At 36.1% G+C, this 14,268-nt stretch overlaps 1 protein-coding gene across 1 annotated transcript in view; it reads right to left on the bottom strand.

Annotated features, from left to right (window-relative positions):
- Positions 1 to 2,892: 2,892 nt before the first annotated feature.
- BRD1 (bromodomain containing 1) overlaps positions 2,893 to 14,268 on the bottom strand; it is a 55,486-nt gene continuing 44,110 nt past the window's right edge. Inside the window, 5 exon segments of the mRNA XM_029083521.1 lie at positions 2,893 to 4,785; positions 6,417 to 6,571; positions 7,864 to 7,973; positions 12,272 to 12,399; positions 13,693 to 13,828. Coding sequence (XP_028939354.1) covers positions 4,602 to 4,785; positions 6,417 to 6,571; positions 7,864 to 7,973; positions 12,272 to 12,399; positions 13,693 to 13,828 — 713 coding nt within the window. The 3' untranslated portion in view covers positions 2,893 to 4,601.

The raw sequence follows: 14,268 nt of genomic DNA, 5'->3' as shown, positions 1-14,268 counted from the left end.
GAGTTGCAGAGACTTGACAGCAGTTTCTGTGCACAAGCAATAAAACTGAGCTGAATAAGCAGGCAGACAAAAATAAATTTACAGCCCCTTCCCATCAAATACTAATTTCCAAAAAACTTTAAAAAAGCTTATTTATCAGTTCCATGCTATTTCAAAAGTGTATTTTCAAACTGTCATTACTTTGAATTTACTCTTTTTCCACTTTATAATAGAAGTTTTAGAAGAAATAAATCTTTCAAGGGAGAACTGATAAAAGAGGTAAGTCCTAATAACTGATGTTATACAAAAAATGTAAACAAGCTAACCAAAAGGTGTTAACTAGAATGTGGACAGTAAATGCTTCCTCCATTTACATTTCACTTCTGTATTTGTGTTACAGACTCACAGGGGAGGTGTTTTCCTATTATAGGTAACGACCTTTACGCACACGATCACACATCAGAGTTAAGTTTATTTAATTCCCTTGTGAACATCAAGACAACATTTCTCCACCAGGCTGCAGGACAGAGCAATTATCTCATCTTGCACCTTCACCTTCAAACGGGAACATCTCCGTTGATAATTGCTGCGTGTTTGATTTGCACTGCATTACTAGCAGCAAGCAGCTCCAACTCCTTTTCTGTTTATAACCCTATAGAATGCACCCATAGCAGTACACCTGCAAAAAAGAAAATCAAGAGCTAAATAAAACAGTGCAAAAAGTAACTGGCTTGTCAGTAGCAATTAGACACTAAGTAAGAGCCAGAAAATCCAGAGCTGTTGTTCTATGTGCTAGCTCTACAGTCAAAACTTAGCATTCCCAAAATGGCCCACTCGCAGCAAGAACAGATAAAGCTACTCTTGATAGACTACAAATACTAAAAGCAGAAAAGATTTGTTTACAAGCAAAAAACTTTAATAGTAGCATTTTGAAAAGAAAATATTAAAAATTTATTTTGTGAACGTTGATGGTGTGCATTGCTCCCTCTATTGTAAAAAAATACAAAATCACAACCAACACACATTGAAAAAAAAAAAATCAGTTTGGTAACAGTGTTTTTTTTGTTTTTTTTTTTTTTTTTTTTTTTAAAGTCATTCTCTATCCACATTTTTCCCTAAATATTTATAACATGGTTTCTCACATTTTAATACAAGAGAAGACAAATTTTAACTTAGTTTCAGCTTCTGATTTGGGACTTTCACACTTTAGTAGCAGGAAATGGTTGTACCAGAATGGAGCAGTGAATATGCAAATCTACACCCTGTATTTACTACTCTAACAAGAAATTGCTAAGATACAACGTGGTGTTCTTTTTTTCTTCTACTGGAATACTAATTTCTGCTCTATGATTATGTTACAGCTGACTGGTGTCATTGAAACACTTGGTCTAAAATGTGGTGAAGCACATTCTGACATGCACGTATTCACTGGACTGCTGTACCTGGTTACACCCTAGAATTTGGAAATAAAGCAGTTTTGGAGCTTGGGCTTCCTTTTCTGAATAGGTATGAAATCCCTTAAAAACATACAGGGCACACTGAAGACTGACAAGTCTGAGAAACTATTTTGAACTTTAACCCAATCTGACAAGCCACTGGATGATATTCTACTTTGGCACAAGGCAGTATGGTAAGAGCCATAGCCAGGGTTGCAACCTCCTCAGCATCTGTGAGGAACTCCTGGGATAGCTTCTATCACATATACAAAAGAAAAACAACGTAGCCTTTCATGCTGTTTTTATCAAAAGATGAAAGGTTTGTTAGGATGCTTAACAGGCTTTTAATCAGTAAAGTTTTCCAACTCAGAATTCTCCTAAGTCTATGCAGATGTCTGTAAGATCAAGGCAGCAAGTTTACCTTCTCCAAGAACTCATGAAGCTGCCGCTGAAGATAAAAGCCGAAAAATGAAACCTGGGAGTCCAAGCAAAATTCAAACTGAAGACATCATTAAACAATTCTTTACAAAATAATGAAATTAAAACTCTGCTTTTCAAAACAAGAGCTCTTTCCCCCCCCGATGTTGCTATCATCAGGAGCAGCTGAGAACTTGAGAAGCTTTTTAATAAATCATTTTGCAAATGTGTGTATACTTTTCATTATTTTTTTAACTGGGACTTTGATACTTTTCAGGTATCCAATTCTTATCATATAAGTACCAAAATTATAATTTTACAATCCTATTATACACAAATTGTGTATACTACAAACCAAATTATAATCCTACTGTAACTACAATTACAGCTTTCCAAGTTCTGACAGATCAAAAAATACATTTTCTCTACTTGCCAGAATGAGGCTGTGAACAATCATCCAGTTCCACATACACCAAATTTCAGTACATTTGGGGGAAAAAGTCTGAAATAAAATCTGATGCAGGCTATTTTTTTAAGACTCTTAAGAGGCAGTCCTAACAGGTGGTAAGCAGTTCTTCTGTCCCAATACTGCACAAATTGAGCTCCATTCCCTTCAATGATAAGCTCTGTTATATGGCAGATCCTTGAAGACATTACACAGAAGTTCTATTTAAGGCAAATGACCAAATTTTCATTTTATTTTTCTACCTGTTTCTATCACAGCAGCACACCTCAATGATGGCCCTTACAGAATACCTGCCATCACTACTCCCCCTAAAGCTGTGTTTACTGTCAAGACTGAGAAAACTATTTGCTTGATCATTTGTGAAATTAATCCAACTTATCTCTGTAATTACTAGAGTCCATTATAGACAACTGGTCTCGGCTACTGCAGCTAGCTAGAATACCTACCATGCAGAGGGCTCAGTAAGGATGATACTGCATGCCACAGCAAGAAAACAGTCAGGTTCCTGAACTAGTGCCTCTGTAACAGCTCAGTCATGGAGTAAGAAAATGGGCACTACAGCAAAATCTCAGGGGCTAAATCCAGGACAAAATTAACAGTTGAGAAAGAAATTTTATTTCAAGCTTCTAAGGGGGTATTACAAACAATAGAGAATAAAAACATTAAAAACTATTTAAAAAGTAATTGTCCCTTTAAAATAAAGATTCAAGCAGGTTTAACAATGAAGTATGCTATTCAATGAAGTTTTAAAAAAAGATTTAAAAAGTATTGGTTTTGCTGTATTTGCTAATCCTTTATAAAAAAGCTGGGCATAAATACTTCGTGCATTCATATGCATTATTTGGTGTTTCATATTATATAACTTGGTACAGTATTTAAGATATCACTGCAAAAGAGTTCAAACACAGTGCATTTATAAATAATGGAGTCATTATAAATCACATTGCAAACATACCTTGCCATTTTCATTGTTACAAATTCAGTATCTCAGTGAAGGTAGGAATAAAGTAGCTACAACAATCGATATCTTGACTTTATTTTTTTTCTTTTTAATATAAAAATGCAGTTCTGGAAACCCACCCTCCTTCTTCCCCCTGCCCAAACATAATGCTTTACTTCTTAAAAATAAAAATAAAGTACTAATTCTATATACATCACATGTACCATACAAAAATGTATCCAAAGTTTCTATTGCTACCAAAGTGTTCTAAATTAAAAGGTACATAAATCCCCTCATTGGAAACAAAAGATTACAAGTTACAAAAAAACCAAATTACACACAAACCATCAAGTTATTTTATACAATTTCCAATACATTTTTCTCCCAAAGCAAGTTGTCTTCTCATGTGCCTGTATAAAAATGCATATCAATATATTTGTCAATTTTATTCTTCATTATAAAGCAAATTAATACATTTTCTACAATAAATAAAACACAGGGAGGCACACATATCAACAAAATTAAATCAATGGGAGATAAATGGGATATGATTTTGAAAGAAATAATGTGCTTGCAGGCTTTAAGCCAGGTTTGTTTAAAACAAAAACAATCTTAAGTTATTTTGGGCAACAATGGAGTGTTTTTGGTGATTTGCAAGTGATGTACATAGTTTAACTTTTTTCTTGAAGTCTTTCTCACAAAGTACCCTCCAAAATAATGCAACTTCCTTTCTTAAAATACATATTTGTAATTGTAAATTTACATCAATCTTAAATATGTGGTACTTTGTGCAAAGAGCAATGATTTACACAAACATTCAGAAGTCTTTTCCAGAAGCTACAGACCAAGGAAAAAATGATACAAGCAGCACCATATTGTATATGATTTAGGCAAACATATATTTGATGCCATTCTGATATTAGGCTTTAAGATCCACTAAACACCTTAAGCTGGAAGATGGTGCTTAGTAACTCAACCTCATAAAGAAAGAAAGAAAAAAGTAAAAAGCATGGAAACAGAACCCAACTCCCTCCCCAGCAAAATTATAAAAGGAATTAAAGAGCTACTTCTAAAATCAGAATAAGTTAAGTGTTGAATATACATTTATGTACAATTATGAACACTATGAACAAGACATTTTAACAGGTTTAGTGGAAAATCCTCCAAACTACAACACAATAAAATCATTAATCAATATGGCAATGGTGATTTAGAAGAATTGCTCAACTATTTCAAGTTTGTAGAACTCAGCCACTGAATCAACAATTAAAGGGTTGTATCTTCAATACATTCTTTTAGACAAAGAGGTTCATTAGTAAAGTTCAAGTCTGTGTGGTATTTTTTCATGTCTTGGTAGCATCTGTTAGTCAATATCACTGAAGTCACTGACTGGTTCTCCATGGACTCTACTCAGGTGATTCATAGCACGATCAAAAGCAATTCTTACTGCTTTTCGTATGCTTGAGTTACGTCCTTCCATCATTTTTAACTTGTCTATGGTCTCATCTATCCCAAGGGGAACCATTTTGGATTTGGGAAGCCACTGCCTGCAAGAAAGGGTAAAATAAGTATGTGATATATAGAGTAAAATTAAGAAGTTTGTCAGAAATATCAGGACTGCTATATTTTGTTTCTCATATAGCAGATCAGCTGTACCATCTTAAATAAAGTGATAAAATTCCTTTAAGATAGTAGTTAGTGACCTTAAATATTTTAAGAACATGAAATATTAAGAAAGCCTCTTCCACAAAAGAAAGAATACATTCCAATTCAATTATACTCATTTAATGACTGACATTATGTTTCAACTTGAAAAAAAGAGTGGAGTGGAGTGGATAGAAGTCGAAAAGGGCTGGAACAGCATTTAGTCCTTCCCATCCATCTATGTACAGTATCTGTTAAGAGACAGCTTTGCATAATATTTGCAAGATTTAGGACCGCCTGCATGTGGTGACAAATCAGAAAAGCTGCAGAGGACTCCGAAGATCAAGAAGCAATCACAGTTATTATTAACAAAGTGGCTAAGGAGAGTATGCATTACATTTGTGATACCAATAAGAGAAAAATGAGAAAGAGAATACTGAACATGTTTTAATTTTGATGTTCTCCATTAACAAAGGCAGAAGAATGCAGGATCTATTGGAATCCTGTGAGACTGGACAAAGAAGATAATGCAGAATTACCAATTAATTAAGAAAAGAACTGAAAAACAGAGAGAGCAACTTGTGATGATGCCAAAGGATCTATGGGGACAGAAAAGCAAACATCAGTTTTCAATTTCAGATGAGAAGTTACTTAAGTGATAGTGTACTGGGACACAGAGAGTCAGGAGAATGGCAGCATTTCTAGACATATGATCAGCTAAAGAGGAAAATGATATCTGAAAAGAGTAAGCAAATTCAAGAGTAAAACTGAGATATAAAAAGATTCAAAGCTAGCTTGACCTGTGTGGAATAAGGAGAGAGTGATTAAGAACAACAAAGGAAATACATATATAATTTTCTGAAAGAAGAAGAGAGGTAGATGAAAAGTTTCCATATCTGGCTAAAAAAAGCCCCAAGCAAATAAAAACACACACACACACACACAGACAAAGAGCTTGTGGAAGAAGAAGAGAATCGGTTTTTTGTGTGAATTAACCCGTCAGGCTCCACACAGTATACTGTTGACACTGAAAGAAATGGAAAAAGGGAAGGTTTCATGAAAAAATTTGGAAAGAGCTAAGAACTTCAAATGAGAGTGTTAATAAAGCATTTAACTAGAGAGGTTTAAATTTAAAAAAAATGTACTTGAGCAGACTAAGGGAAAAAAAAGTGTTGTTATTTGGAAAGCAACAATGAAGGCTGATAGAGGCAAATACTAAAGACTATTACCTTTAAAAAATCTGTTTAGCCAAAGAAGCAATTTTATCAGTAAAAGAAACCAGCTTGTAAATCAGACCAAAAGACTATTTAATGACTTCTATTATTTCCTTCTGAACTGGCCACAAAAGGTATCTTTCAGTAATGATATGCCTTGGTCCAAGAATAGACTCAAATATGAAATTTTAAAGTTACAGTTAATTCTTCCATAGAAAAGATATTAAAGGAAAGATAATGTTCAATTTTCTTTTAGTCTAAAGGTAGAGGCTTTTAAAATTTTAAGTCACTGCATCAAACAATAAATTTCAATAACATACCAACTTCTTTTATTGTCAAAAAATAGTACTAAGAACAGTTTCTCGTCTGATTTGGTCTGCATTTGTTCTCCAATTTTCAGTACATCCAGAGGTGGCACTGGTATAGTAACACCGTTGTGATGGCCAGCAACACGAGGCATCTTAGGGTCAATAATCTATAAAAGAGAAGAAAGGACAGTTCCTAATTTTTAAAACTCTGTATGGCTACATTTCCTGACGTCCCCAGCACACGTATATTAAAACAGTCATGATCGTCCAGTCTACTGTATACATCAAGTCATAGTGTATGAACTGTTTCTACAGCCTCTAATGCCTGAAGCCAAACACTTCATCAACAACATTTTCTCACCAAGTTTTAATTTAAGTAGAACTCTGTGTATTTCTCCGTAAATAGCACTGGCACAACAGCTTTAACTTTCTAGTATATCATTCACAACTGGATACAATAATTCAATTTATTCTGATTCTATCAAGTTTTTTGTTTCTTTAATGAACTGTGGTATCAGACTATTTTTACACTCATTTTGCAGCAGAAAATATCTTACAGTTCCAACACTAACAAGATGTCTGTAAAATGCTTATTCAGCTGGTCCTTTAAACAATAATATAGCTATTGCAGAAACAAAGACTACTGAGACAGGTGTGCTGGTTTTGGCTGGCAGTTAATCTTTTTCACAGTGGCTAGTATGGGGCTATGTTTTGGACTTGTGCAGGAAACAGTGTTGATAATGCAGAGATAATTCAATTATTGCTGAACAGTGCTTACACAGCATCAAGGCTTTTTCTGCTTCTCACACCACCCCATCAGTGAGTAGGCTGGGGGTGCACAAGAAATTGAGAGGGGACACAGCTGGGACAGCTGACCCCAACTGACCAAAGGGACACTCTGCACCATATGATGTCATGCTCAGCATATAAAGCTGGGGGAGGAAGAAGGAAGTGGGGGACATTCGGAGTTACGGTGTTTGTCTTCCCAAGTAACCATTAGAGCATAACGGAGCCCTGCTTTCCTGGAGATGGCTGAACACCTGCCTGCAGATGGGAAGTAGTGAATTAATTCCTTATTCTGCTTTGCTTGCACACATGGCTTTCCCTTTACCTACTTAAACTGTCTTTATCTCACTTTTATGACTTTTCTTTTACCCTTCCGATTCTCTTCCCCGTCCCACCAGGGGAGAGTGAGTGAGCAGCTGTGTCGTGCTTAGTTGCCAGCTGGCAACAACGACAGGTACTGTACATCTCAAAAGATGCCTAGGGTAGTAGAGATTACTGACTCAACATCTGATATTGGAATGATTTTACAAACTGGATGCACAGTAAAGAGTGCAGAATAGTCCACCTTTATTCAACCTGAATGGGCATTTATCAATTACCTTAAATTCAGGCACTGATATTTCCAGACCAGAAACAGTATGAATAGTGTACTGATGGGAAGCTGTGTACTTACCAGAGCTGGGTAAGAGGGATATCCACTGCATTTGGCCCATACTACTTTTAGAGGCTCAAGAACAGATGTTGCAGCATCAGTTGAAATCCACATACTGCTATGCCCAACTTCTAAGAACAAATAATAATTAAATATAAAATTAAAATGTTAAAGAATGAAACCTCAGACAAATCTGCAGTTGTTTCCTCATCAATATCTCATGATCATTAGAATCCAAATACCAATACCATCTTTCATGCACATACCAGTAAAAAGCAGTAATGTTCATAATAGCTCTTTAAATGATACTAGCACTTTAATCCAAGCCTACAGACAAAGAACAAGTTTTCAGATGATGCCAGAAACAGCAGATCTTAAAACATCTTAATTCTCAAAGCACTTGCCAAATTCTGATAATCCCTTCCCTTTGAAAAAGCTCAAAAGAAAACATAAAATGATGGTATTCTAAATAACCAGTTTCTTTTGAAACTACGACAATCCTGTCAAAGAGGTGATGGTATTGGAGATCCAAGTTGTATGGTATGTTTCCAGAGTGCTGGATATCCATAGTAAGATTAGCACCTAATAACTTACTCTGTGGTGGTGTGCTCCTCCCCACTTAAGCCTTAACCACTAGCGGGGGCTGTGATGGCTGCATCCAGCTTAGGCTGGACTTTGAGGGCATGGATAGCAACACTATTGCATCACTGTTCTATATCAATAAATTATATTGCTGCTTCTCTCACAAGTGGAGTGCTAGGCCTATGCATAAGTTCTAATCTGCATTTTAGTTTCTGTTTATTTATTTCTTTTTAATCAGCCCTCTTGGTCTCTGTGCCCAGCCCTTTCCTACAGCAAAGTTCAAAAAGAACAAGAGGGTTCAAGCAAGCAGCTGCAATGGTGGTTTTTTTCCTTCTCAGGAAGCAGCGTAACAGAAAACCGAGTTTACATTACTGCTTGCTTCTACCAGAATCCCAAGTTTTCTTCTATGTTGTTCACCACTGTATTGAAGTATGAGACAGGTTTAAGCCTTTCAGTCAACCAGAACTGCAGCTGTCCCCCTAGACACACAGGGATATGATCAAGAGACTGGGCAGAAGACAGTGAGTTGTCCCCTCGAGGTGGAACTGGGTGTGGAAAAAGTAAGAGGAAGGTAATGGAAGTTCCCAACCTGTAAAGATGAGGAGGTACTTCTTCTTTGGGGAAACCTGGTACCAAAATGCAGTTCAGAGTTTGCAGGTGCACTTTTTTTTTAGCAGTAAGACAATACTTGACAGAAGTAGCATTCTACTTGCTACACTAGCACGTATGGTGAACTAGTTTTGTTTTACAATATAATTCCCCCTTTCTTTCCTCAAGCTATGAGACAATTAATTTAAGTTAGCAGTCAGGACAATGTACTGCTGAAGATTTTAAATAACAGTACTCCCGCTAGCTGAAAATCAACAGCACTGAGATACCGCAAACCAGACATAAGATCCCACATAGTTTAAAGATAAGGATGTCTCATTATACTTTTCCTCCCCTTAAAGACTTTTCACTTCTTACAATAGTTTTAAAACAACTAGTGGGTTTTTTTTTCCAATGTGTTCAATTTCTTGTGGGAAGTTCAGCAAAACACACTTGTTAGGTTCCAGGATCACAAGCCTCAAAACTTTAAGACACTTCTGTCTTTGAAAACAGAGCTAAGAACTTCAAAGCTAGTATCTGCACAGCGTTCAGCAAGGAATGTGAGCTCTTCATAGGCCAGTGTTATTTTAAACCAGAAACTTCAGCCACAAGCAGGAAAGTCTATTTTACTGAAAGGTGACCAAATTAATAGTGCATAGTGGGTGTTTTTTTGGTTTTGTTCTTAAAATTATATGGAGGAAACTTTAACACCTAAATGTGAGGACAAATCCAGTGACACTGAGCAAATTCAAGCTTCAAAACTACTGCCACCCAAAAGGTAGCTGTGGTATCTGCAGCACAGGTGGATCATTCTTTAGCACAAATTAGAAATTACTTTTACTGTGTAATTCCGGGCTAGACAATTGTTCTCTCTGCTGACAATGTTACCTGTTGAAATTAAGATGACAGGGAGGGGAAATCTATTTGAATCAAATGCAGCAAAATGTTCCCTCAGAACCTGCCCCCTGCCCACTCTTGCTCACCAGTCTCATGTGACTGAAAAGAAAGACAGCATCCAGACACTGCTGGATAAAATACTGTCACTAAAATTTACTGAGGGGGAAAAGAAAAAAAAAAATATGACAAGAGAGTGGATCTGGTAAGATCTGTCAAAATCTGACAAGAAGGAGTGGACAAAGATGGGGACAAAGAATTGATAACTGGGACAAAAAGCATGAGAGAGTCTGGGAACAGGAGAGTTAGGTAAGAATCTGAGATAGTATATTGATATCTTAGTTAGATAAGAATAAGATCAGGGCACAAGAAATAGCCAGGGAAAAGAACTGGGCAAGGTTCAGGAGCGACAGGCAGAAGAACACATCGCCACTTTGGTTCAGCAACTTCTTGACCCTATAAAGGAATCCAAGACCTACAAACCTCAGCACATCTCTGGATACAGCAGCTATTAATGAAACCCACTCATAGCACATGTCTATTCATCTTCCAGTACTCTTGCACACCAAGGACAACACGCTATTACATACAGACAATTCTATTTGAAAACAAAGAAAACCCTATTAAGCCTACAAGTCCAAGCCCCAAAAGTTACACAGAGTCAGTTTTGAAACTTTAATGAATACTCTGTATTTATATCTCAATATAATCTTCATATTTCAATACTGAACATATTTTTACATAACAGTCTTAACTTGTCTGGCACACTGAGTGGACCTGGTTCTGAAGCATACCTCAGTCTCACAAGTCAAAAACGCTGAACGTGGCAGCAGCATTACACAAACCAGCATGCCCTAACTTGCACGCTTGTCTCTGCAGTTTCAACAGCGCTCTTGTAACATTGTTTGTGTTTGAACCAACATATTCTAGTGTGTGTGTGTACTACCATTACATCTCTTAATCAAAGCAAAATTGATTATAACTGCAGTATTACAACATACCATGGGTTCTAAGACAGCAGCTTGTAAATAGAAATAAGATATTCCTTGGACCTAAAGACAGCATAACTGTAAGCACTGTTTGTTTCTAAAGCATATATACTCTGTCAAACAGAGCTATTTGAGACATTTTGCCAAGAATGAACATCCCTTTAAGTTTCCTTGTAAAATCTGGGATTTTACTAATAAAAGTAAATAACTGTAAAATTCCACTTATGCACAGAATGTAAGCAGTTTTCACTTCACTCCTACTTATTTAATCTTCTCAAATTAGACAGAATATATAGTAATATAGAAAATAATGCTGTTAAATGTCATTTACTCCTCCTTTTAGGCAGCTGTAGAGTGTATTATCTGACAACAGAGACAGAATTAAGAGAGATCAAGGAGAGTTCCGGGGAAAAAAAAAAGGCACAGGAATTCTAAGTGGAAAGTGTAAATATAAGACTACCTAGGACAGAGTAAGAAAAGCAAACGGAAAAGGTTAAGTCCTGTATAAGAGGTGATGATACAGATAATAAAGATACTAAACCTGAGAGTAATGAAGCAGTAGCTAAAGACAGATTAGTCGCAAACCAGAAAAGCAAAACTGATCATATGGGGAGGAAAGAACAGACTAAGGCAAAGAAAACATCAGATAAAAGCACTAAAAAGACATGAAAGAGTCCTGGGCAGGGAATACCCAGAATGAGGGGAAGAATTGTAAGGTCAGAAACTAAAGACAGGCCTGCTAGACACTGCAAGGCTGACGTCTACTTCAGTGTGGGAACACTGCATTACACAAACACAGTTCTACTTATGGAAGGGATGACCTACTTGAATCTTGTAATGCAATTAAAATATTAAAACAGGTGGAAAACAGAGCAACAGAACACAGATATTTCCCTGAAACTTGGTAACTTACTCTCCTCTACCTTCCTAGAAATTTCCACTTCTTTCCAATTTCAAATTATTACTGAATAAAAGTAGACCATGTCTTAGCCATCTGTCAACATGCTTATGCAGAACAGCACATGAGGAGTAAACCCTAAACCAAAAAGCCCAACAAAGAAGAATACTGACAGAACCACAAATAGTACTTCAGGTTAAGTTTTGCTTATATTAATAGAGTAGCTTGATCACTTTAAATAACACTTATTAATTTAAAAAACCCCACCACAAACACCAAACAACAAAATGGGGTACTATTCTTTTCTCTGCAAAGTCTTGAAAGAGTCAAAAGCAGAAACCAGTAGTTTCTGTGATGCAATCAACACCACCTGCAGAATGCTTAATGTATTTCAGCAGCAAAAATCAGAATGCTAGAATATGTCAAATAAAATAAACAGTTACACAATACTACTAAGAATACAATTATTTATAGTTACCAGCTGCAATTCTTGCTGCTTTGGCATAGTTTCCATTTTCAATACATGATATCAATTCACTTCGGTCTTCCAGTGTATGTCTTCGTATAAGTGCAGGTTTACCTTTACCACACTTTGGTAGGCTGAAACTACAAAAGTATTAATATTAAAACCACTACTTGATAATTAACATTGTTAACTACATATAAATCAAGACTATGAAAAATAGTTTAAAATTCATCAGTACACAGCAAAAATCAGACCAGCAAGCTCAAACAAATTTTGTGTGACAAACATGAGCAACAACATAAAAGCCAAAACCCCAGATTATTTTCATGCACAGAATTGCCTGCTTATCAGCAAAAGACAAACAGTAAGCAACTGCAAATCAACTGCTGTACAGGTTATACATGCACAAAACAGAGAAGCTGCTTTGTCTCTAGTGTTACAGTGGATACTGGTCAAATGAGAACATGTTCCCTCTGCTCTGGCAGTTCCACTACATTGGAAACACAATTATTTTCTCTTTCATTTTTCACTACAATTTCAAGTCTTTCTATATGCAAAATGAGAAATTTGTTCTCTGCACACTTGAGTTTTCTTTAAGAGATCATAGAATCTGAACAGCAATTATTCTAGATCAAATCCTTAATATATCACATTTACAAAAGATGCAATATTAAATTATCTTTGTATCTGAAAGCCTGTTTCACATGAGTGCATTAACACCATTCCCTTAAACAATAATGCCAATCTTGAACACATGAGTAAAACCTTATTTTTTTCCTCTAACAGATTTACTCTATATTCCTGTATGCCCCGCCCTCATAGCCCAGTACTGGAGACAGCTACCTTTTACCCAGAGACTAGAGTGCTTTTGGAAGATGTGCACCATTGGCGATTGAGAAACATTTATCAATGGTGGCAGAGGTGACCATTCTGACAGTCCTATCTTTAACAGACTTCACAAAGCGAGGGTAAATAGTTGGTATACAGGTACTATCACCATTGCAGTAACTAGCCAGTAATCCAAACCACAGACTGATAATCTATAGTTCCCCAGCTACTGAATTTACATTTTCTGCGTACAAGGTTCTGCTTTGAAAATTGCTTCTCTCCTCCCCTCACCAAAACACACCCATTTTTAGCATTCTAGATTAGGAAGGTCATTAAAACAAAATACTCTGTGCACAAGCATTTGTATGTATCTATACAGAGCAAGAGAAGCATAGTCAAGTGTAACTGCCCAGATCCACAATAACCTGAATTCAACAAAAGGATAAAAGCAATCCTGAAAGCTGTCTCAGATTTGACACACAACTGAGAAAATTCAAATGTACTCTTTTTTCTAAAATGTATGCAATCCTGCAGTGCAGGTCACAAGCAGCATAGAAAACTGATATATTCAGTCTCAAATTTGTATTTCAGATTTACTGTTTTACCTTGAGTTACACAAAAGACTGTTACTAGATGAAATACTAGATTCTGATGCACAGCGGCGACGAGGTTCAACTTTTCTTCCTGGAGTATCATCTAATGCTCTCTCTTTACTTCCATCTCCAAAACCATTTGACAGACCTACGGTATAACACAAAAATAAACTCCATCAAACTGGAAACCACACCATTTTCATTAACAACTTTTCGTATTCACACATTGTATCATTATTGTTCTGTACCTCCAAGTATATTGATGAGGTCAAAAAAGAAAGAACATAAAACATTAACAATAGGAGGTTCCAGTATCTGAGATTTTAAAGACAGGATGGAAATTTAGGTAACAAAAAAAGGTGAAGATTATAATACGGGAAATGCCAAATGGAGTATCAAATCAGTCTTTGTATGTAATGTTTCCAACTATTAAGATAGTCAGGCTGCAGAAGCTGGGTAGAAAAAAACAAGGAAAAAAAAAGTTACAAACCAGGCTGATTTACCAACAACGCAAGACTCATTTGAATACAATGTTAGAACCGTAAAACAAGAAATACTGAAAATCCTTTCCAAACACCGGAAGGAAAG

Source organism: Antrostomus carolinensis, unplaced genomic scaffold (genome assembly GCF_000700745.2).
Source record: "Antrostomus carolinensis isolate BGI_N321 unplaced genomic scaffold, ASM70074v2 scaffold4662, whole genome shotgun sequence".
NCBI lineage: Eukaryota > Metazoa > Chordata > Aves > Caprimulgiformes > Caprimulgidae > Antrostomus > Antrostomus carolinensis.
The sequence above is the reverse complement of the archived record's forward strand: the minus strand, read 5'-3'. Positions and strand labels throughout refer to the sequence as shown.